General features: G+C 42.0%; 1 protein-coding gene across 1 annotated transcript in view; it reads left to right on the top strand.

Annotated features, from left to right (window-relative positions):
* SMURF2 (SMAD specific E3 ubiquitin protein ligase 2) overlaps positions 1-24,773 on the top strand; it is a 59,581-nt gene that overhangs the window by 30,721 nt on the left and 4,087 nt on the right. Inside the window, exons 4-17 of the mRNA XM_038156962.1 lie at positions 5,133-5,266; positions 5,438-5,503; positions 9,149-9,233; positions 10,510-10,593; positions 11,746-11,948; positions 12,122-12,206; positions 14,158-14,316; positions 17,984-18,194; positions 19,687-19,790; positions 20,702-20,816; positions 21,236-21,414; positions 21,849-21,986; positions 22,212-22,332; positions 23,659-23,860. Of these exons, the coding sequence (XP_038012890.1) occupies positions 5,133-5,266; positions 5,438-5,503; positions 9,149-9,233; positions 10,510-10,593; positions 11,746-11,948; positions 12,122-12,206; positions 14,158-14,316; positions 17,984-18,194; positions 19,687-19,790; positions 20,702-20,816; positions 21,236-21,414; positions 21,849-21,986; positions 22,212-22,332; positions 23,659-23,860 (1,886 nt within the window). The remainder of the gene's footprint in view (positions 1-5,132; positions 5,267-5,437; positions 5,504-9,148; positions 9,234-10,509; positions 10,594-11,745; positions 11,949-12,121; positions 12,207-14,157; positions 14,317-17,983; positions 18,195-19,686; positions 19,791-20,701; positions 20,817-21,235; positions 21,415-21,848; positions 21,987-22,211; positions 22,333-23,658; positions 23,861-24,773) is intronic.

Raw genomic sequence — 24,773 nt, 5'->3', positions numbered from 1 at the left:
AGTACTGGCCACTTTGAAGTGCTGTGGGACAGTGGAGTTGTCTGGAGTGGCTCTCAAGGATGCTCAGTGCTCCCTGGGCTGATGATTTGATTCCCTTCTGGAGAAAAGAAGCAGAGGACGTGGGAAATGAGGGAGGATGTTGATACGCGACAAGAGTAATGGAAAAAACCTGTAAAATCTTCAGAAAAAATTCCTTTCTGGTTGTAACTTTAAGGAAGGATGATGAGAAGGTATTTTTAGGTTGTTTTATAGAACAAGCCATGTATCTGGATACTGTATTGTCTTTCCAAGGCTGTGATTGTAATTCACAACATATTATAAAAAGCAGAGAGAAAAAGGGGGGTTCTGGCAGAATGTTTTGCTTGAGCAGATTGGAAGCATCTCTTGCTGGATTGTCCAATGGAATTTAGACCGGTGTGAAGTATTTTTTGTGGGTGGTGGTTTGTTTTTTTCTTGTTCAGAGAACTTCCCTTAAAAATATTTATTTTGTTGAATTAGTGTATTATTTTCAATATAAAGTCTTGTCCTCTAGGGAAAACTACTTTGTTTGATTCTGGCTGTTGAATTCCCTGATGACAGAAGTATATCCAGTATTTCTAATTCAAAGTAAAATTCAGTGTGGTGTCAGGCCTTGTTATTAGAAAACAATCCTTTCACTCTCCAAATTTTCTTCCTAATAATTTAACCCTTTTATAGTGTCACCTGTTATTCCTTACTCTAGGGAAATGTATTTCCATTTATAAACATCAGTGACATTATCTTCACTTCCTATTTAAAACAGCAGTAAAAGATTAAATCTCTTTGGTACAACAACTCACTGCCTGGCTGTTATTGTCAAGTAATTTTTTACTGTATAATATACTCAGTGTCAGGTCTCAGCTTTTCATCTGCACCAGATATTAAGATAATTTTTTCATGTACCATATGGTGGCAGATGCAAATGGCACAGTCAGAGGGAGCTGTTGTAATATATTTATGCAGTAATGTCTGAATTAAGTTGCTAATTCCAAGAGAATTTTGTGGCTTGCTAACCTGATTCAGCATAAGTAGATATTCTGTAGTATAAGAATTTTTTAGAAGGACTTCTGCAGTGTTCTAAAGAGCAAAAAGGAGTTGGCTTCTGCCTTATGTGGTTCTTAATTCAGATCTTAGTGTGAAAAGGAAGTGGTTGAATTAGCTGCTTGGATTCTTCAGCCTAGATGGGTGTGTGTGTAGAGAGGGGAAATCTGGGAGACTTTCCAGAAAGAAATTGCCAAATAGTTGCTGTCTGGATGTAGTTTAATGTCAGTAAAATACCATGCTTGCCCTGGATGTATTCCCCTTCCTTATTTCAGTCTTGTTTTTGTTTTCCCTATTGTTCAGGCCTTTCCTCAGAGCTTTTGAATAACCAGACTTGACACATTTACAGACTTCTTGCATTCAGAACTAAACTACCTAAACCAGCAGTTCAGGAACTTAAATCCCCTTTTTCTCTTCCTTCCCCTTTCTTCCCTCCTGTGGTAGCCAGACCTCTCCCACATTGCCCTGCCCAGTCTGCCCCAGCCTCCCCAGCAGCCCCTTAAGGCACAGCAGGTCCCATCCCCTCTTTCTCTCTGAGAGGTGTTTGTGCCATGATCTCCACCAAAACCTGCTCCTGGTCCCAGCTTTAGTCTGTGCCCCTCAAGTCCTCACCCCCAGGCTCCCACATGGACTCTTTTCCTTTGTGGTCTCTTTGCAATGGAACCTTACCCAACTCCCACAAATAACTTTTCCTCTTCCCAAAACCTCCTCCTGCAGCTCTGCTGCTCTCTGGTGCCTTCACATCCTCAGGCTGCTGCACTGCCCTGGCAGAATCACTTTTCTCCCCCAATCCTCTGACTCTATTTTGTCCAGTTAATGCTAAGGATCCTGGATTTTTGTCAGGGAGAGAAGGCAGCAGCTCTGCCTAGTGCTGCTTTAGACAGTCCCATCCTAGATGAGCTCTTACAGAGCCATCCAACAGCTCCGTGCAACTCCTTTTCCTTCTCCACGTGGTGCTTGAGCCCCTTGGATGAAGCTGATGCCCTTTGCAGCAGCCAGTGAGTACCGTGTGTCCCTGCCCCATTGCTGCCTCAGCCACAGCCCTGGCAGGTCCTGGGGACCATCCCAGAGGCTCCAACACCCTTCAGTTGCTGCACAGATGGGAAATGCCAGGAAGGAAGTGAATGAAGATGGGAGAGAAAAAGTTAGGGTGCTATTTTTCATTCTGTCTCTTCACACCCTCTTCTCCCCAGTCTGAAAGCAGTTGGTAGCTCAAAGCAGAACACTGAGATTATATTAGAAAAAAAGTCAGAAATGGGAAAATGGAGAAAAAAACCCAAGTAATCCGTCCAGGTCATAAAAACAGTCTGTGTGACAGCATGGATTAGAAATAGGGAATTCCTGGCTTCCAAACCTGAGTTCATACCTCGTGATGCTGCATTTTTCTCTCTTTCTGGAGGGAGTATGTCTGGCTTGTGATCAGGAAGAGGTGTGTTTTTTCAGGAGTATTTTTTTCCACTTTCTTCATTCCACATTTCTCAGCGAGGTGAACTCTTCAGGGAAAGTGTATGTAATGCCATGGGGATGAAAAGTCACTTGATTCCAGACCTTCCTCAGTGACAGACAAAATAACAATTGTCCCCGTGTTCTAAATTTTTATTTAAATAATTTAGAGGTTTCTAGTAAGGCATGAATTTGATTTTTTTGTCTTGGAGGTAGAAGTGCTAAGAGTAGGGAAATTAAGATTTCTGAACATGCAGTTCTTAACCAGAGTCTTAATTGTAAAGGTTCAGAAAATATGAAAGTCAACAAAATGTCCATGCAATTGAATTTCTATGTATCCACTAATACTAATCCCATTATCTCTGTTGGAGTACTGAAGCTGTGGAATAGATATTGCTGATAGGATAGAGGAAAAAAAGAAATATAAGCTCCAAGAACTTTAATTACAAGGAGGAAGGGAGAGTTATCCCACTATATGTGGCGGGTTGTGTTTTAATAAAAAAATAAAATTCCTAGCTCAGGCTTTTATGTTGGAACTTTATTGCCAGATGATGTAAAACAAATGTAACTTATCCACCATATGAATTGGAAGTGTCAGCTCATCCTACTGTCACTCTCTAAATACAGCCATGGGTTTTTATGCCTGAAATGATGCAGAGATGCAGATGAAACATTTTGCTGTAAAGCCAAGTAGATGTTATTTAACTATTTATTTTTTTCCTGTATTAAAAAATAGACATTTTTATTTGGAAAAACGCAGCTTGTCTTGCTTATTTCCTTTTAAAGTATGAACCAGCCCAGGCTTTTGGGTACAAAAATCAAGAGCAGATTACAGTAGAATGTGGAGTTCCCACCTGCTTGGTGTGGATGGTGACTGTTCATCCCAACCCTGAGAACCTCACCCTGAAACATTACAGGAATTCTTGGAAACTGTGTTGTATATTCAGCTGTTCTACATATTATTCAAACTGTTCTGTTATGAAATTGTGTTTAACCATATACCTTTGACTTTTTTAAAGCAACAAGGAAAACTGGAAAATTCAAGACAGGTCATGATAAGTCTTTATTTTTAAGTGCACCTAAATTGTTTTCATAAGAATTTATTTTAAGTACATAAAGCATTGTAGACTGCAACTGTGCACGTGATTACCCATCTTCATCTTGTTTATTTATGCAAAATTGGCATTGTCAAGGTTGTAAGGCCAAAAATCTGACCTATGTTATATAATCAGTTTACTGTTCAAAAAATTTTGGGGCTTTTTGATGTGAAGTTTGTGTTTTGTTTGGGTTTGTTTTTGGTTTTGTGTAAATGTGCAGTGGTTACTTTTAACCATGTGGTTTTTCTGTCTTCTACTTCTTGGGTCAGTTGCTGTCTGCAGGTGGGAAAAAGAAGTTGTACAAGTTCTGCTTTTTGAAAAAGGAAAAATGGGAGAAGTGTTAACCTGATCACAGCTGTAATTTTAAGCCATGCCAGTTAGTTCAATTATTTGGTTTGCCAACCTTGACAGTATCATTTCTGTCCTTATGAAAATATTAAGATGTTTAAAAGCCAGTAAAGCCACCGTCAACGGGGAGATGGATTTAGACATTGGTTGACAGTTTTTGTTCAAAAACAAACAAAAAAGAAGCACTTGGAACTAAACTAAGGCCAGAATTTGTGGTCTGGGAAGAGAGAACTACAAGCAATTCTTGGGATCTAAGCCATAGTTACCAATTCATTTCCCTCAACTTGAAACAGCCGTAATAATTCAGTGTTGGCAATCACTGATTTATCTTGAGTGTTTTGAAACTGTCCTCTGAAAGTTTTGAAAACAAAAACAAGCTCGCAAAGTAATTGCCTCTGAAGAACAAAGCTTCAAACAAAAAGAGCAGAAGTAAACCAGCCTGCAGTGTCCAGGTTTCCCCAAGGCAGTGCACACAGATCCAGGTTTTGCCGAGCATGTCCGTGGCAATGCTGCGAGGAGAGTCCTGGGCAGGAGGGGAACGTGGCACATCCCAGGCAAGCCCCGTGTGGCCTGGTTGTGTGGCTGTAAGGTGTCATGTGTGTCCCAGACACGCATTTCTGAGGGTAAATCAGCCTCCCTGGGCTGGGGTACCTGCAGCTGTGTGATGGCTTGGCCTGACAGCGCTGGGGCTCCCTGCATTCCTGGGGCTTGCAGGAGCAGCCCCAAAGAGCTCCTGGCTCCCACCCTGCACTGGGGCTGCTGTCCCTGCTCCTGCTGCCCCCAGACACTGCTGAGATGCCATGAGCATTGTCCCCTTGGGACAGGCTGGGCTGGGGCATGGGGCTGAGCATGTTTGTGGCTGCTCAGAGAGCTGTGGTGGAGAGCCAGCCCGCAGCCTGCTCGTGTTGCTGTTTGAACAGATTTGAGTTCACATGAATTCCCCCTTCCCAAATCAGGCTTTCAGAGCAGTTTGTATTCAAGTGAGCTCCTCCATGAGACATGCTTCCATTGAAGTGCAGTGTACACCTTACCTGCAGATGACTTGCTCTCTCTTGCCATTACAGTGTGTGTTAAATTTTTAATGTAGTGGTTGATGATCTTTCTTCCCCCCAAGGTGGTTTCTGATGCATCATCAAAGTGTTCAGTAAGTGCCACTGACAGCACTGTTTGTTCCACATTTTTCAGATACATTGGGAAGTCGGATTCAATAACGATCAGCGTGTGGAATCACAAGAAAATTCATAAAAAGCAGGGAGCTGGTTTTCTGGGTTGTGTGAGACTTCTCTCAAACGCAATCAACCGCCTTAAAGACACTGGTTGTAAGTAAGCTAAGGACAGGTTTCTTCTCTTTCAGCCCAAGCCTGCATGGCTTTTGAAAAATGACACTTAATTGGGCTTTTCTGGGTTTTATAAAGCTTTTATATTCCAGGTGGTTTGTGATGGTGTTTTGTTTTGTTGTATGATTTACACTTTGTGCTCTCATTTTGTAGATCAGAGGTTGGATCTCTGCAAGCTTGGGCCAAATGACAACGATACTGTTAGAGGACAGATAGTAGGTGAGTAAAGGTTTTTATCTTTTATTCTCTTTTTATCTTTAGTTTCTACAGTAGCCATAGAAATAACTCTTCTAGATGTCAGTTTTCTATATTGAATTCTCCTGTCTACTGCCAGAGCCATTTGGACCTCAGGCTGGAATTATTTAGGTAGAGACTTAAAAAAAAAACCCAAACAAAAAACCCACAAAACTAAACAAAGAAACAAACAAATACAACAAAAAAACCAAACCAAAATGCTCAAACCACCTAAAAAACCCCAAACCAAAACATTATAATAAATGTTGGGGCAAATAAGACCATAGGTAATAATAAAAATTTAGAAAGTTTTTAATTTCACTGTAAAGAATGGTGCCAGTTTGAGTGTGAGCTGTCTCTGAAAAACTGACTACAAAATTCTTGGCCATTGAGAGCTCCAGCAAGGCTGTGCTTCCGTTACGTTTTGGGCTTAAAAGCAAATAAAATTGCTGTCTGGGATGACTTGATCAATTAATTTTGTGTTTTCATGGCTTATTAACAAGTCTGTCAGCAACCTCAGTAACTGTGCTTTGTCATTCTGTGAACTCATGAACTTTAAATAACTTCAGAATTAAAAAGAAGCTGGCAAATTGAAAAGCAAGTATCCACAAAAGACTTCATAAACACTCTCTTTTTGGTGCATTCTCAGTTCTTTGGTCCCTTCTCAGTTCTCAGCATTTCTAATAGGTCACGTAAGTCAAAAGTTGGTCAGGATTAGGAAGTTCTTTGTTTATACAGCAAGATGTTAATGAGACTATTTGGACATGAGGGAAAGAAAAGTGAATTTTTTTGCTGAGTTTTATGTTCAATTTCTAGTTGAACTTATATCCAGCACTTCTGTCAGCCAGGGAACACCTCTGAAATATTAGTCAGCAAATAAGCGTGTTTGTTTGCCTCCCTCTGTTGAATAACACCTGTGACTTTACCTCTTGGTGTTACTTTAATCATCTGTCTCTGTCTGATCTGCATGTGCTTGCATTAAGATCAGAGTGTGGTGGCCCAGGAGAGTGAAATGATGGTAGAAGTGTGGATTTGTAAGTGCCTTGCTGACCCTTCAGGCTGTTCTCAATTAAATTTTCCACATGAGCGTGCACAGAAGAGTAAAGGATGAATCAGTCACTTCTCTGGGGTGTGTTTTGTTGTGGGTTTGGTTTGTTTGCTGGCTTTGCTCCAGCGTCCTGGTCCCCGGAGCATCCCTGTGTGTGCAGCTTTGTTTGTGGGTGCCCTTGGAGGGGAGGCTGAGCTGGGTGCACAGGAGAGCAGGTTCAGGGTGTGCTGGGTGGGAGCTGCACAGCACAGAGCAGGGACTGTGCTCTCATGCTGCCCTCCAGAGTATGAACTCACATCCTGGTCAGCTTCGCTGGGGAGTGCTGCCATTCAATAAAGGGGAAAAAAAACAACCCAGAAACCCCTTCCCAAAGCAGAAAGGTCTGGGAGGCCTGTGGCAAATGCATTGCAGTGTGCAATGACAAAGACTTCAGAGAGAACTGGTCAGAGGACTGGTCAGGGAGAAGTAGTCAGCAGTGTGGGCACAGACTGGACTGCCAGGCTGGCTTTAGCTGATGTGCCTGTGAGAAGTGGTGCAGCCAAAGCAGCTCTGACTCTCCTGGGATGCTGCTGGGGCTGCCCCTGACACCAGGAGCTGTTAGATTGTGCACTGAACCTACAGAAAACCACCTTGTCAGGTTACAGCAGAGACTCAGAGCAAATCTGTGTTCTGTTTTCTGTTGATATCATCAGAAAGGTCAAGTTTACTCAGTCATGGTTCTGTTTTAATTTAATGCGTCCTTGGTAAGATTCCAGAGACTCCTGTCTTTTTTTAAATTTAAGTTGTCATTATTAATCTTCTTATATTTTAATCTTTCTTCACTAATGCAACTATATTGAGTGGATGAATGAGCCTGGGTAAAACTAGATAATTCCACTGCAGTAGTTAGATGGTAGGGAAATCTGGATTAAAAATAACTAAAAGGCAGAATAAGTTATAAATATACTCTCAGTTCTTCCAGTTATAAACTTTCTTAAATTAAGAGACCATGCAGTATTGCAAACCAATATTAAAACCTAATTGATGCCTTCAGTAGATGATAATCTTGTAAATCGAGTACCCAGTGGGTATGCCTTGGTACAGGGACCAAGGGGATCTGGGTGTCTTCAAAGAGAGGAAGAAAAGGGGGCATTTTCAGCAATGGATCCAGGGGCACCTGAATTGTGTCTTAATCTTGCAGCTCTTCTGTGCCACTACTTTATTTCTGATGTGGCAGTGCAGAAAAAAATACAAAATGAAGCTGTGCACAAATTTTGCTCCTCTTGTAGGCAAAGGGGAGGTAATTGCCTTTGTTTATATTAACTTTTGCCTGTGTGTTTTGCTTGCCAAACCTTGCCTACCTGAAGTGGTGTGAACTTGTAGTGTGTGGGGTTGTGGCAGAATAAATACACCTTGTGAGATCCTGGTTTGGTTGAATTTGAAGGTGTCTTTCCCTCTAAAGTTGTTTTGTAATGTTAGAGTTCATGGCCGATGAGGGTTTAATGTGGATTAGGAATGCAGCAGGTACTCCATGGCTCCCTGGGTTGGTCTGTTAAGTTCTAAGCTTGAAAACATGTTGTTGTTGAAAATTTGGGGACTCAGGCAAAATCTGCCAGTTCTGCTCCAGCTTTTTTAACTTTCTGATCTTTACAAAATTTGGTTGCATCCAGGTTAAGGTCTGTAAGATCATTTCACTGCATATAAATAGGACTTGAAGACAGTTGTCCAGAGGTGCATTAATGCCACCTCAAGAAATGTGGACCACAGCACGTATTTAGCTTTTTAAGCAATTGTTTTATTGTTAAAGGCATAACAAAACATCAAAAAACCACCCCAACCCCACAGGAACACAAGTGTCATAAATTATCAGATTGGACACTTTCGAACTGTGATATTGGGAACAAAAGCAGCCTAAAAAAATCTTTGTTTTCATAATTGCAGTACAAAAGCTTCAGGCACAAATACCCATTACAGTGAATTATGTAAAAAAAAAAAAAAATTAAAAGTGAAGCAGTTTTGGTGAGGGTGAGCAAGGGCTTTTCAGGCTGCTTTGTGTGAGTTGCATTTGACTTCTTAGTGCTGGTGTTAGAAAGCAGCCAATAAACCAAATCTGGAGTGCTTCTAGCAGTTATATTCTGCCTGGCTTTGTGTTTGTGTGTCTGTGTGTGTGTTGAAACCCATGGGTACACAAAATACGTGAGAAGGAGTCAAAACCAGGGAGGAATTCCTTATTTTAGCTCTTCCTCTTCAGGCTTCTGCTGTTGCCCCTGTCCCAGCTGTGTGTGAGGTGGCACCCCACTGCCACCAGTTGAGTTTCACAGTCCATCTCAACACACAAAATTAATTGCAGTTTCACAATTCACTTCCTTTTCTGCCTTAACATGCGCTCATATTCCTTAAGGTAGCTTTTTTGAAGTAAGATGTAGAGAATTCCATGTATGAAAACAGAATTCCTTTGCAAACATCTTTGATTTGTGAGAAGGAAAAAATATCCCAAACATGTCTCAGCTTAGTCCTCCAAGTTGTACCAATTCTCTTTCAAATGTAACCACAATTTGCATTCCGATGCCACATCTTTAATAACTCTTTTATTATCCTAATAGTCAGTCTTCAGTCCAGAGACCGAATAGGCACAGGAGGACAAGTTGTGGATTGCAGTCGGTTATTCGATAACGATTTACCAGATGGGTAAGCTGACATCCCTGTGATGTAAACACAAATACAGCTCATACAACAGACTTCTGTAATAGGAGAACTCAGTGTGCAAATAAATTATGTTAAATCTTGCGCTCAGAGTTCTGCAGTTCTGCATTCAGAGCAGGAGCTGAGCCAGCTGGGGTACGCAGAGCAGTTGATAGTTTGGCTGTTGTCTTATCTCCACTTGGAAAAGGGAAGGTGACATATGTAAAAAAACACGTTGAAAAATAACTTGTCCAAGAAAACACATATTTCAGATTAAATCACAGCCAGCAAAGTGCCTTCTGCATGCAGTAGTTTTGTAGCAAGGAAGTGACCACACGGCCTGGCTGCTCTTCTGCAGCACCACGCAGAGGTGTAGATCCACTGTGATAAACATGGATCACTTCTTCTTCATGCACCTCTTAGGGAAGAAAACGTGACTGGAAAAGGTAATGCAGCCCAAGTTCTTGCTGTACCCTTCCAAAAGTAGGGTTTAGGATTCTTGTTTGTCCCTGTGAGAGTTAATGATATCATTATCACCTAGAACAGTTTTGCAAACACAGGAAAATACTCTGGTTTAGGTTCTGGTGCTGTCAGCAACTTCTTCAGAGCAAACACAGACTTTCTGAATGTGATTCTTGGCAGGTAAAGGCAGGAGAAAATGAGTTTTCAGAGGATGAATTTTGAAATGCAAATCATCATCCTAGTCTGTAACAGCATTGTTTTGTTAATTTGGAGTCCAGATAAGTCAAAAACATTTTTGGAAATGCTTCTAAATTTTCACTTCAGAATGTTCCTTGCATAAATATTGCTCACTTAATTGTATAACTGCAAAATTTGCTGTACAGCCTCATGTATTTCAGAGTGCAAATTTAATGATAATTCAAAAGTCATATTATTTGAAGCTGACTTTTAAATGAAAGCAAGTAGTGCATGAAGATGCTATGAAAGCATTTGTTAGAGTCAGTGGTCAAAAAAAGTTAAATGCATTATTAAACATGTTTCCAAGAAGTTCCTTTATGTGGCTATTAGGATTTAATTAGAATTCAAGCCGTTATTGAATATGAAGGTGTGATATTGTTAATGATGTGCCTGGTTCCAAGGGAAGAGTATGTTAAACCATTTCTGAGTTGAACTTTCAGTTGTTTCCTGTCACCTCGTTCAGCTAACGTGATTCATAGCAGTGTAAGTCTTCCTGAGCTGGGCATTTCTGTTGGAAACGTTTTGTGCCCTGGTTTCCTGGAAATACCACTCGGTGCCTTATCTGTGCCTGTCTGACCTGCAGGTGGGAGGAGCGCAGGACTGCTTCTGGAAGGATCCAGTATCTAAACCACATCACACGGACAACTCAGTGGGAGCGACCCACACGGTGAGGAGTTCCTCGGGACGCTGTGGGGACCATGGAGTTTGATTATTGAGCAGTTCCAAGTGGCTCTCACGGGGGGATTGGATTGCCCATTCCTCTGCTCAGTCACTCTGCACAAGCTGAATGCTTTCCTTCTTTACCATCCTTCTCCTTCAGTCTGCCTAACATTTAACTCAGAAGATCATTCTGACTGCTTTTTTCCCTGCCCTGGTTGTAAACATCTTTGCTTTCTTGTAGAGATGCTATGGTAGAGCTCTATAGTTACAGACATTACATTTTGCAGACATCTTAAGGGGTGAAGAAGTGAGACCATGAGTAGCTGTCAGACACTGCTCTGTGACCATGTAACCCTGAACAGTTACAGCTGATGGCTGCAGAGTGTGTTTGGAAATCACTGTGATGGCTTTTTCTGATCGCTCTAGATGTGTGTTGTGTTCCTCAAGCCACTTTTGCTGTTGCCCGTGTTGCAGGCAGTGTCATTGCATTTTTATCGGAATCCTCTGCGGATGGTCTATGCCTGCAGATGTTCTCTTCCATTCTCAAGATCATTCTGGTCTCTGCACGGATATATTTGATTTTAAATAATCTGGACTCTTAACACTGTCAGCTCTGATACATGTTTGTATTTTTGGATTGAAAGGACTGAACAGCTTTTTGTTTTCCCATTTCTGTTTTTCCTGGTATATTGAAATACCCATTCTAAGCTCTAGACACAGTAGAAAAACAAATGCAAAATGTATAATTTGTGTTGGGGATTTCTTGTGACCTTGTAAATCCCCCTTTAACCCATCTAAAATCCTTTTGAAAGCAGTGTTGAGATACAAATTGACACTGGTCAGTGTTGCTCTCGTGAGGAACTGCTTTTATTCTTGCTTAGCCCTTTTTCACCATCCTGGCTTAATAACATTCTGTAAAAGTTAGAAGGAATGACAAGGCCTGATCACTTCCTCAGCCACACAAAGACAGGGTGAGAAAGTTTGGAGGTGAGGAGGTTCCTGGTTCCTCTGGTGAGCGCGGAACAGGAGCTTCCTGCTGCAGTCGAGGTGTCCTGCTGGGCAGGTCGCTGAGGTGTCCCCAGAGCCGGGGTGCAGCTGCCCCAGGTGTGCTGTGTGAGCCTCACGGCCACCAGCACTGAGGTTTCCCCGCTGTCCCTAGGCCAGCATCGGAGTACTCGAGCCCGGGCAGGCCCCTGAGCTGCCTGGTGGACGAGAACACTCCCATCAGCGGCACCAACGGCGCGTCCTGCGGGCAGGCGGCGGATCCGCGGCTGGCCGAGAGGAGGGTCCGCTCCCAGAGGCACAGGAACTACATGAGCAGGACACACCTGCACACTCCTCCCGACCTGCCTGAAGGATATGGTATGGAAATCAAAGGGGGTTACTTGTGGGGCTCTCAGGAAACCGGGAAAATGGGTTGTGTCTTCTCATGTGGAAGATATTTTTTCATTCCTTAGTTGAAGGAAATCAGTGTTTGTGAGTCTTCATGCTGCCTTTTTTGTTCTTACATTTATTCATTTGTCTTGATTTCACAGAGCAAAGGACAACTCAGCAAGGTCAGGTCTATTTTCTGCATACGCAAACTGGTGTCAGCACGTGGCACGATCCAAGGGTACCTAGGTAAGAAATGACTGAACTACCCTCAATATATCAAATTAAAATAATTTAAGCAGTGCTCTCCTCAAAGTTTTCTCTGGCTAATATTTCTGATTCTTGGCCCCTAGTACATTATTTTAACATGTCAGTCATCAAAATGAGTTAGTCTGTCTTCCCCAGTTCTTCAAGTTGGTATTGTAATGAAAAAATGGAAAACTAGGAGATAAATTACAGTAGTGTTTTGGAAACAGGAACGGTTCACTGATTCTAGATTTTGCGTATGAATTAGAGCCAAGTCCAGATTTTAGTGCTCTGCAAAATAATGAAACAAACAGTAGAATCTGAACACTTCCAAAAGAAGTTGCATCAAGATACTTCATTAAAAACTGGGCTGGATTGAAACACTCAAACTGCTTTTCCTGTTGCAATTATCTCAACACTTGGAAAAAAAACAAATCCTAAGTATTTTAAATTCCATGTCCTTACTTACACAGTATACATGTACATACTATTCATGGAAGTACATGTGATTATTGCTGATGTGTTTAAAAGGAAAGGGTGATAGTGGAAATTATTGGTAGCTTCTGATTGTCCTTTAAATAACCAAGAAATCCTGTTGTAAATGATAATAAATCCTGTTGTAAACACTTGCCTCCTAAAGTCCACAAATGGTGGTGTGAGATTTGTGTGGTTTAAAATTGGCAGGTTTGAAATTGAATTTTGTTACTGTTTTTCTGTTGGAAGATTGTACCTTGCTTTGATGCACTGCCTGCAGAGCCGAGGCTGCAGTTGTGTAGGAAGTCAATCACTTGTGTATTATGCAAAACCAGGCTCTAAAAAAAAAAAAAAAGGATCTAATCCTTAAGTTTGGGGTGTGATAGTTCTGTGTGCAATCTAAGTCAGCACTGCCCTGAGGTGTGGCAGCACAAACAGCAGGAGTGTCTCTGAGAATAAGAATTGTTTGCATGAGGATAGAATTTACGTCATTTCTAAGGAATATTGTAGTTTTGAGGCTAACAGCCACGGTCATGTAGCCAGCAAAAGTAATCCCTGCAGTCCAGCAGCACTGTGTTCGTGGGGAATAGCAGCAGAAGGTCAATCCCAGAGCTTCATGTTTCCATTAGTGGCTCCTCAAGTCTTTGGAATCCCTGCAGACTGCACCTTTTAAGGCATTCTGTCCCTTGGCCCTTTCCTCCCTCAGCTCCCATGATTCTGGGAGAGCTGAACACCTTTGGGAAGAGTTACACTGGTCAGTGTGAGGAGTCTAAGATGTGAATTGCATCCATGAATAATCAGTGTATATTTTTGGAGACCAGCATTTGTTTTCGTGAGGCTCTGGAACGAATTTATGTCTTAATTTCAGCAGAATTTTTCTTGAGACCTATTGAGCCACCTCTGCATCGCTCAGGGCAGAGCTGAGTCACTGTTCATCTGCTTGATTTGAAATAGTTTGTTAGAGAGCTGTTTGCTTCCCACAAGCTCATGGGGTTCTGGGGCAAAACAGCCAGTGCCATACAACATCCCATGTGTAATTCTTCATGGAAAGTATAACTCTTCAGAAATACAGTTTTGTTTTGTATGAGTTTCTAAAGTGTGATTCACAGCTCCTTACGTGACTGATGTTGTTTTAAAAAATGTTTTGTGTCAGAATTGGTGCAGAACTGCAATTCCGTTTTGACAAATATGGCACTGGTCTTTATTTTTGTTTGAAGCCTTTATTAATTTAACAGCTGAAGTTAGTTTGTAAAATGAGGGCTATTTGATAAGAACGTTTTTCCCTACGGCATGTGTTCTGGGGTGTGTGTTTTTGCCGCGGTGGGCTCGTACCTTGGGAGCAGAGATTCCAGCTGAACAGATCAGGTTTCTGAAACAATACATTTTCTCAGACTTCATGGAATTGTTCTGTTACATTTACGCTTGTTTGGCTCGGAGGCCAATTGCTGAGGTATTTTTCATTTTATATTTGTTTTCGCAGGGATCTTAGCAACATCAATTGTGAAGAGCTTGGTCCACTGCCTCCTGGATGGGAGATCCGAAATACAGCAACGGGCAGGGTTTATTTTGTTGACCATAACAACAGAACGACGCAGTTCACGGACCCGCGGCTCTCTGCAAACCTGCACTTGGTCCTAAAGTGAGTCTGGAGCCTGCCTTTGGGTCGGGCTGCACTCTGCCATTCCGGGAGGCTCTAAGGAGTAGCTCTTTGACACACCACCAACTCACTCTGTTTCACGGCAAAGATGAGCTTGAAAAAAGCCTGCAGGAGCATTTAGGCAGGAATGTGGCTGTTGTGATGCACAGGGGGAGGGAAGCGAGTGCTGTCTGGTGGGAAAGATTGGCCCATAGATTTTTTTTTTTTCCTAACAGCAAGAGAGACACTTTGTTTTCTTTATACTTCGTTCTATATTCAGTTATGAAGAACTTGTTTTAAAATAAGAAGTCGCGTGTGTGCCGGTGGTGTGAAATATTGATGAGTTAGGAAGGGGTGCACAAGTGCCCAGCTCTTCTCCTGGAGTAAAGGAGAAATCACTCAGCTCCTGCCTTCAGCTTTAGAGTAGGACTAGTTGATATGTTCTCAAATAAGGCCCTAATCATTTAACTCGTTTTTTTTTACAAAAAGGATGAAATAAGAACCGCATTTTTTCTGCCTTCGTGTTTTGATATCATAATTTCATCTCACAGTTTTAAAACGAGAAGGGGAAAATTAAAAAAATTCTGGCTCGTGTTTTATTCCCTAGGCACTCATATTAAAACACTGGGGATTTTCTACTAAAAATGGAAACCAAAAAGCAAACAATTTTTTTTTCTCTCAGACGGCTTGTAGGAGGCTCTTGTGAGTTTGATTCTATTATTTCTCCTGCTAATACCTTTTAATACTCTTGGGAAACACCTGTGAAGTATCGAGTAGGTGTTAAGTGGAAGAAACAATGAAGAGTTGGTTAGAGGGAACGCCAGGCAGCCCTGGGTGAGGAGGCAGTAGGAGGAATAGTCCTGAAAGGAAATGAATCATTGGGAAGAAAAGCTGGAGGAAGGAATAATGGGAACAAGCACCAAAAAGACAAAGCTGAGGAATGGAAAGTCATATCCAGGAGACAACATGTCTTTTATGCATTACACAAAAGCTGTCTAGCCTCTACCCAATATACACTTGAACCTCACACCCCAAGAGGGAGAGGAGCCTAAATACAGAAAATACGTATTTTGTTTAGAGAAATCATTGGCTTTATATGTGTATGCTACAGGACTTTAGTAAGCTGCTGTCATCCAGACACTTCGGGGGCTATTTTTTTTTTTAGTTTAAAACAAATTGCGACTCATTTTAGCTGAATTGAAATTGGTGGTTTGAAAATAAAATTATCTTGAAAAAAAAAATCAGCAGTGAAGGAGCATGTTCGTGTTTGAAACACAGAAAAGTTCCTAAAATTAATTCAGATTTAGGTATTTTACTTCAAGAAAAATTTCAGACCCTCTTAGCTACAGCAGTGCAATTCTGAAATGGTAGAAAGCTCAGTGAATTGGCCTGTGTTTGACAATCTGGCCTCCTCGGGTGGGTTGATTTTGAAATGGCAGAAGGGGCACAGGAGCCACTTCTACATGGATTGTGGAGGACAGATAACAGAGCTACCTTTGTTAGCAGGAAAATCCAATTTAACTTTTAATTTCCAGAATCACAGAACCATTTAGCATTTATTTGAACGTAGAGTTCTCCTACAGTGTGCTGAAGTTCTTCATTTGTCCATCTGTCTTTCATTAGGAAAGGATTTCAGAAACTCACCCAGCAGTGTCATCAGCAAAGTCTGCTGCCTCATAAATAATTTTTGGTGTTTATTCTTTTATTACACCAAACAGGATGTGTGAAAGTTTCCCCTGCCTTGAGCCCACCTCCTTATTTGTTCTTTAAAAAACAAACAAAAAAAAGTAGTTTGCCTTAGGCCTTATCTAAGAAATAAGTTTAGACTTCGTGTGGGATGGGTGTGATAGAGTTTTAGGTTCAAAGGCATGAGAAAAAGTTCACTCTCAGTGATACTGACTTTTCTATTGAGCTGAGTAAAGCCATTTGTTCTTCCAGTTATGACATTGTAAGTTATGAAAATAATCAGACTTGTTACCCAGTTCTGCTCTAAGACATTGACCAAGAGTTTGTGATAATTTTGCTAAGTTATGGCACCTGAAAAGTATTTAGTTGTATCCTTAAAGCACTGTATGGAATCAAGCACAGTCACTCAGCTGTGAAAACAAACTGAGAAATGAGATTTAGTGACCTCAAGCACTGCAGGTTGTTTAGCTAATACTGCACTGATCATTTTTAGTCAAATCTGGAAGATGGCATTTTATTTTTCTCCTCCTAGTACTTCCTTATTTGGGAAGCACTGTGTGGAGAAAAGCAATGATTTCATTTGATGCTAAAATCACGCTCATTCAGAGATTACATTTCCTTTAAGAATGACCTTTGTGCTTTGGGGAACTGTGACTTTTTACCCTTAAACGTGGTCTGGAGGGGTGCTCACTTCAGTATATACATATGGCCTTCTCTGGTAGTCCTATACCAGGAATATTTTCATTTAGTCCTCCTTATGGAGTTAGAAATTCCAGATGATAGAATAAGGATTTAGCTTTAATATTGTATCAAGTAAATACAGTTTAAATGAGATTCATATTTAAAACCAATCACAAGTGAAAGTTATGGTGCAGATGGCACAAATGACATAGAGCCACAGAGCCAGAGCCAGTGTGTGTCTCAATTATTGCAATGATTTGTATTTTTCTGGGTGTCCCTGGAAAAGTCTGGAGGTGAATTTTGGTTGGCCAGGAGAGGTTTCTACTAGGCCTTGTCTCAAAACAGACAATAGGCTGAAATTATAAAAGACATTAAAACAGTCTTTGATTCCATCTATTTTTTTCTTTGATATTAAAAAAACAAACAGAAAAAAAAGAACTAGCCTTTCACTGGAAAACATTCTAAATTGTAATGCTTCTTATTTATCCAGTAAATGTAGGGTATTCTCATGTGCTCCACAGAGAGATGATATTCTTAGGCTTTAAAAATACAGTTTTTATCCTGTGTTGCTTGGGAATGCCATACTGAAAAGCTATAAAAATATCCACTCACTGTGTACAAGAAACGACACAGAGAGAACATCTCTGCAACACGATCCATTTACTTTTCCTAGTAAGAAGTCAGATTTACCCAATCTCTTAGAATTGCTAGTAAAAATACTTGTTTATCTGTGCCAATTAGTTCCATGTGAACTCCCACATTCCTGTGGTCCAGACTAGGCCAGGTACAAGGGACAAGGTCCCTGCCAAGCTGCCAGTACAAACATCTTTTTGTAAGCTTACTCTTTCCCAGACAAGCCATTTAAAACAGACTATGGTATTGACTGTAGATTAGAGGCAGAGTGTTTGGCAGATCCCTGAATTTTAAAATGGAGGAAGGGAAAACACGCAAAGGAAATATGGAAACGGTCTCTGAGAAATTCAGTGTCAGCAGCTTGGTAGTAAAATTGTATGGATAATACCTTATTGTATGTGCTGTAACCTTTTGCATACTTTGTAGAGTAGCACTAATAGAAATAACAAGCCCTAAAAACACCTGATGGTTGCCAAGAAAGACAGACCCATATGCCTTTAGGCAGGATAAAATCGCTCTGAATTTATTCTTTACTGGCCCCAGACGTTTTCAGCGTAATCACAGTCATAATCACAGTAAATTGAAAGCAGTTTAGGTACAATGCCTGAACGTTTAAGGAGAGAGCAGGGGATGGATGAACGGTCTCTGAGGCAGCTGTGTGTGCTTGCAGCCGGCAGAACCAGCTCAAGGACCAGCAGCACCAGCAGCAGCAGCAGGTGGTGTCCCTGTGCCAGCTCCCGGACGAGGCCGAGTGCCTGACGGTGCCGCGCTACAAGCGGGACCTGGTGCAGAAGCTCAAGATCCTGCGGCAGGAGCTGTCCCAGCAGCAGCCTCAGGCTGGCCACTGTCGGATCGAGGTCTCCAGGGAGGAGATTTTTGAGGTAACTCGAGATTTGGACCCGTTTCTTAACAGGGGGAAGGGGAGGGGGGTTGTTCCTAGCTGTGTAAAGGAGTTGTTCACTTGGAACATCGGAGGCTGCAGTTAAAACTGGGATTTTACCGTGGTGAAGAGGAGGCATTCCGGGGGGATGCCAGCACTGTCATGGAATTGACAGTATATATATATATATATATATATATATAATATATATACACAGTATATATAATAGATGCATTTACCCTGTAGAGATGAACTAAATCAAGGAAAACTCTCTCTGTGGCTGGAGATGCGCAGCCTGTGTCAGGGATTGGGGAAGGAGTCTGAGCACTTAATGTGAGGATCCTGTCTCATTTCTTCCTTGTATTTGAGAAGCTGATGAGTGTTTGAGGGGATGTTAAAAATTCAACGCTATTATTACTGATCTTTGATACAGTGTAACTTAAGTAAAACTACTACTGAATAGGATTCCTCTTCAGGTTTGGATTTCTTATCATTGATCTGAATTCTCTCTCCAGAATCAGACCAATTTTACAAACTCTCTGGGCTTCTGAATGGCCAGAGATGCCCACAGTGGGGTCTCTGCATGCCGTTTTGGGATGTGATTCAGCAGAATCATTCTGTTGACCTGACTAAACACATTTATAATTCATTGGCCTTTTCTGGAGAACAGTTTGTCCTTTTGAGGACTTTCACCCATCCCACCCATCCCTGTTGCATTTTTACCCCACCCACAATCTTGATTGCCCCACTGTGTTGTCACAGTTTTTCCCAGCCAAGAAAGATTTGTGTTGGTCTTCTCTTTGGAGAGTCAAAACACTTTGTAAGCAACTGAAAGAAGGGAGGGAAGGCTACAGAATTATGGTGTTCTTGTTCAGTCCAGTATGTTGGGTCCCCACACACCCACCTGCCTCCTCTATCCTGTAGAGGCAGAGCTTGGGGCTGATATGGGACATAAATAGGAACCAGACTTTTCTTTTTTCTCTAATTCCTTGGCATTTGTTCTGCTTTTCAATTTGCTTTCTGTGTTCCCTTGGTGAACATTTACTGACAGAGGAATAATCCTGTGGATTTACTGGGATGGCATTGCTGATTCCATTCTTAAGGTGCTTCTTGGAGGCTGGCACATGTGTTTTACCCAGAGTACAAGCTCCACTCTTGGCTTTTCAGGCTGCAAAAACCAGGAGCCCTTATGGAAAACAAAAGGAGTTTACTGACACAATGTTTTCATAAGTTATGGGAGAATGTTCATCACTGCTCACCCCTGGACATTTAATGGGAGGTAGTTCTTCTCATCTTCTCATCATTTCATGTGACAAGTGTTGTCACATTTGGAGAAAATGAAGAAAGAATCTGTGATTTGAGAAGCTGATGAAGATCATGAAAATAATGTCCCCTTTGGACTGGAGGCTGAGACTCCCTTCACTTCCAATACACAGCAGCAGCTTTTGCTCTGTAAGCAGCAGTTAATAAAAGGAAGTGTTGTGTGTTTACAGGAATCCTACAGGCAAGTCATGAAGATGAGGCCAAAAGACCTGTGGAAACGATTGATGATAAAATTTCGTGGGGAGGAGGGCCTTGATTATGGAGGTGTGGCCAGGTAAACAGTGGCTCCTCTGTCTTTCCTCTGCACCCAGCCCTGCCAGCTGCCCCTGTGCTTTGAATCCTGAACCAGCCCAGCTTCTTTTATATTATTCTTATTTATTTTTATTTCTGTAACAGATTAAATGTCAGAAGAACGTATGGCTCTAGGTAGTATTGTAAAAGAAAAACTCCATCAAAAAAAGAACTAATTTATTAAAAATAAAACACAAATTACACATCATGTCAAATATGTGTCATATGTGAGAGGTTTTGGTATCTATTGAAATTAACATATTTTTCTTTGGTTAGTGAAGTTTGGGTAGCTGAGAATATATGCCACTAAATACCTGGCTTTATGGCACAATTTTAAACAAAAAATGTGCTTTATTATAAACTGTCACTGCTGTTTGAAGCAAAATGTTGCTACCAGCAGTTGGGGGTCAACTTCGGTCTGTCAATAGTCTGAGGTTATTTTTCCCTTATAAAAAATGACATGCCCAATTGTCAGACCATTATTTACTGATTTGTGAATACATAATTAAAACTTGAACTTAATATATCCATTGTCTTAAAGATGGTTTATAACAAAAGCTTTGATTCCAACATCTTTATATTCAAGTGAATACATCATGTCTTGTCTTAGTGTGTAATGGATGTAGGAGAATCACAGTCAGAAACTGTCTTGGAAATGAGTAACCTGAAGGAAAATCTTGGAAAGCTGGGAGTCCATCAGCTGTCAGGTGTTGTGTGGTTACTGAGCTAAGAAAAATAATTGTGGTTTCAGCCATACCTCAGCATGTTCAGAGATAACTTCCTTCACATTTATGTTTAATAGTAAGATTTAAAAAAATCGGACTATTTTGAAATGATTCTCAGTGTAGGAATGCATTTATCTGTAGAGCAGCAATAAATTGTTTTATTTTCCAGGGAGTGGCTGTACCTGTTGTCCCATGAAATGTTGAATCCATACTATGGGCTCTTCCAGTACTCCCGAGATGATATCTACACGCTGCAGATCAACCCTGACTCCGCCGTCAACCCGGTAGGGCTGGTGCCACGTGCTGTGAATCAGTGGTTTCTGACCAGAAATCAAACACACACCTGGACAGGGTTCAACACTTAGGAGCCAAATTCTTACAGTTGGTACTGCTGGACACTGAATTTGTACAATTTTATATGATAGTTTCTTTTTTGCACTGATCACACTTCTCAAATGTGTTCTTGATTTTCTGTCAGATGTCAATTTAGGATTCCTTTAGGAGAGATTCTGTTTAATTGTTACTTGTAAGACTCCAGGACTGGAAGTGAAATGCTCCGTGTGCCATGCATGAAAACAGAACAAAACCTCTACACAGGGTTTGGGCTTGGGGTTTTCTTCTTTTCTGGATGTTGAAATTTTGTCTTGTGCTCAGCAGTGGGGGTCTTACTCAGCAGAATGGCCTTGTCTCTGCTCTGTTCCAGGAACACTTGTCCTATTTCCACTTTGTGGGCCGGATCATGGGGATGGCTGTGTTCCATGGGCACTACATTGACGGGGGCTTCACGCTGCCTTTCTACAAGCAGTTGCTTGGGAAGCCAATTACTTTGGATGACATGGAATTGGTGGACCCTGATCTCCATAACAGCTTAGTTTGGATACTGTATGTACTCTGTAGGGTACCTCAGGATGTTAGAATGCTGTCTCTGTTATGTGATAATGGTCCTAAATCCAGGAAATGTGGTGTATTTTGATCTCCTCCTTCTCAGGCAGATTTAAGAAATATCTCTCACACAATTCAGCTTCTTTAAGGCTAAAAATGCTCAAGCTACTTAAATTTTAGGGGGGAGGTGTGTGGAGTTAATTTATTAATTTTGCCTATTGTTAACAGTAGCAGGTCATTAAAATATAACATTGAAACTTTGATAAAGGTTTTCAAATGTAACATAGTAAAACTGTATGTTCACCTTCTGCATCCAGGCAGGGCTTTGAAATGCCACTGAAAAATGAAATTTTGCTTCTGTCAGATAGAACATGGCTGTAATATATTTGCAGAATATGTTTTCCCTCAGTCTTTTGCTGCTTTCTTTTCTCCAGTGAGAACGACATCACCGGGGTCCTGGACCACACGTTCTGCGTGGAACACAACGCCTACGGGGAGATCATTCAGCACGAGCTGAAACCCAACGGCAAAAGCATCCCCGTGACAGAGGAGAACAAAAAGGAATATGTCAGGTACATCAGCAGCTTTTCCCAGGGCTCTTTTTCTGTTTCCTGCAGTGGGGAGGAACTGTTCCTTGTCGAGGTGATCGTCAGCGTTGCGCTGTTGGGTTTTGCTGCGGGGTTGTGCAGTGCTCTGGTGTAATCCTGTCAGTGGGGCCGTGTTTTGGGGCTGGATAAATTGCAGGTTTATTGTATTTGAGTACATCCTCCACAAACCCAATTTGCACTTGCTCACAGACTTTATGTGAACTGGCGGTTTTTACGAGGAATTGAAGCTCAGTTTCTGGCGCTCCAGAAGGGATTTAATGAAGTAATCCCACAACATCTGCTGAAGACATTTGATGAGAAGGAGTTGGAGGTCAGTGCACCAGTGCTGTGTTGTGTGTCAGGGAGCCGCAGGAACGCGGGGCTGTCCCGGCAGCCCTGGTGTGCTCTCACCTGGGATAGGGGCAGGGCAAGGGCTGAGCAGCTCAGAGGGACCGTGGCTGTGTGTGCCTCCCATGAGAGCTGTGGCAGTGTTCCTGGAGGTGACAGCTCACAGCAGCTGCACAAGTGGCTGCAGCCCCTGCCCTGTGGCTCAAACCCCTCTGAGCCTTCTGAGGACCTGCAGTGACCTCGGGCTGTGTCACTGCTCCAGCAGAGTCCTGGTGCAGAGTTCTCACAGGGCAGTTTGCTGATGTGAAATTCAGTGCTGCCAGGAGAACAGGCTGTCACTCCCTCCCAGCCCTCAGTGCACTGCCCTGAATGGTGTCAGGCACCTGGGGTTTGGCAAAGCTCAGTTTTGCCAGACTCCATTGTCCCTGTAAATCCAGCAGAAGGAAAGGTGCTGTCACAAACAAGTGTGCTACAGAATGTCAGGATCAGCATCCAAACAATATTTTCTGAAGGCAAATCCACAGATCCCAAGCTTGCTTTAAACTGAAATGGAATTGCAGTCTGTGGGGTTGAGGAGTTTGCCATGTAAAATAGCCACAGGTAAATTATTCACATGTGCTTGTGATCCCTGGGCTGGAACGTGGTGATTGCTCCTCCTTTATCCCAAATAGTCTCACTCAGCAGTGAGGCAGCCATGCTGCTAAGCCAGAACCATTTTGCAGCTGTAGACTAAGAAAGGGGAAGGTCCAGTGTTCTTAGTCATGAAAATGTCTTCAGAATTATGATCACATCCTCCCTGAACTGAAGCCGATCCATTGTGGAACTCCCTTCAGGAGCACTGAAAGCTCAGGGTCAGGAAAGGCTGCTCTGTCCTTTGTCTGGTATCACAGGAACAAGATTCCTTTTGGGGGTCCAGAGCTGGACCAGCCAAACTGCACCCTTGGCCATGCTCCTGAAGAAATACTGAGGTCAAATGTGAATTATTCCTGCGCTGTCATACAGGGGTAGAATCTGTGCTTCTGTTGAACTGACAGATCAAGGCCCTTTTGTCTAAGCTTGAAATGGTTGTTTGGATTCTTTTTAATTTGAATTGAGACCGTTTGAAAAATGGTTTGTGTACAGAGGTAAAATTAAAAAAAACCAAGAAAGATATATTTCTGCATTGCTTAAGATAAGGGAGAAGTTATAATTTGCCTTTGGTTTAAAATCTGTCAATTTTCCGCTATCATTTCTTCATAATTCGGCTCCAAACCCACTTTTATACTGATCAGTGATTAAATAATATAATAAATGTATTTTAAATTTACAGCTCATCATTTGTGGACTGGGAAAAATCGATGTTAACGACTGGAAGGCAAATACCAGGTTAAAACACTGTACCCCCGACAGCAACATCGTGAAATGGTTCTGGAAAGCTGTGGAGCTCTTCGACGAGGAGAGGAGGGCGCGGCTGCTGCAGTTCGTGACCGGCTCCTCGCGGGTGCCTCTGCAGGGCTTCAAGGCACTGCAAGGTAACGCCCCGGGGGCTGTGCCTGGAGCACGGGCATCAGCTGGAGATGGGGCTGCCAGCTGCCGTGTGACTTCTACAGAGCGATTTTAATGCTCTGATTGCAATCACGAGTAGCTCTTTTTTGTGGGTCGGGTACCTTCTTATGCAGGTGCAAATGGCTCTTTTATTTCATTGCTTCACCTCATTCTCTGGCAGGAGGTTCTGATCAGCTCAGATCTTAGAGGGGTTCCAGAAGCCAGGGTTTAAAGTCCTGACTTTTACAAGCCCTCATCAGTTGCACAGCTCTTTTAGACTGAAATGCAGTAACACAACTCAAGCTCAGACTTACTTAACAGCAGAGTCCCCATGAGAAACACTGACCCTCTAATTGTATTTTTAATGGCTGCACAGACCAGGATTCCAGTTCAGGTTGGGACACTTGTAGCCTCTTCTGTCCTTTGTGGCATCTTCAGTGCATGCCAAGTCTAAACAATGGCTGTGCTGCAGTCTTTTTTCTTTAGCAGAGACATTAAAGGGATTTCTAGTAGTCAGATTCATTTAATAAAATTACAATGAATTGACAATGTAGTGCTGTGGGATTTCAGTGGAATTGGCCACTGTTCAAGACCTGTTATTGAAACAGGGACAGGTACAGCTGTGAAAGTTTTGTTGTATAGGAGGGGTGAGAGGAGAGAAATTAAAAACTGTTGGTATTATGCATTACAGTGTGTGAAAAAGCTGATTTATTCTTCCTTATCAGTGCTTTTTTCCTTTCCTTTAAAGAACTGCAGGGCTGTCTGGGTGGGCAAGGAGGGCTCTGTGCCACAGCCACTGGGACTTGGCAGTTTTTTCCTGCCTTTATACGATTTCATCTTCCTTGGTGCAGAGCTTCTCTTTGTATTTTAGTTGTTCTCTTCTTGTTGCAGTGCAACAAA

This window comes from Motacilla alba, chromosome 18 (genome assembly GCF_015832195.1).
Source record: "Motacilla alba alba isolate MOTALB_02 chromosome 18, Motacilla_alba_V1.0_pri, whole genome shotgun sequence".
Classification (NCBI taxonomy): Eukaryota; Metazoa; Chordata; class Aves; order Passeriformes; family Motacillidae; genus Motacilla; species Motacilla alba.
Note: the sequence above shows the minus strand (reverse complement) of the source record. Positions and strands in the feature narration are given on the sequence as shown.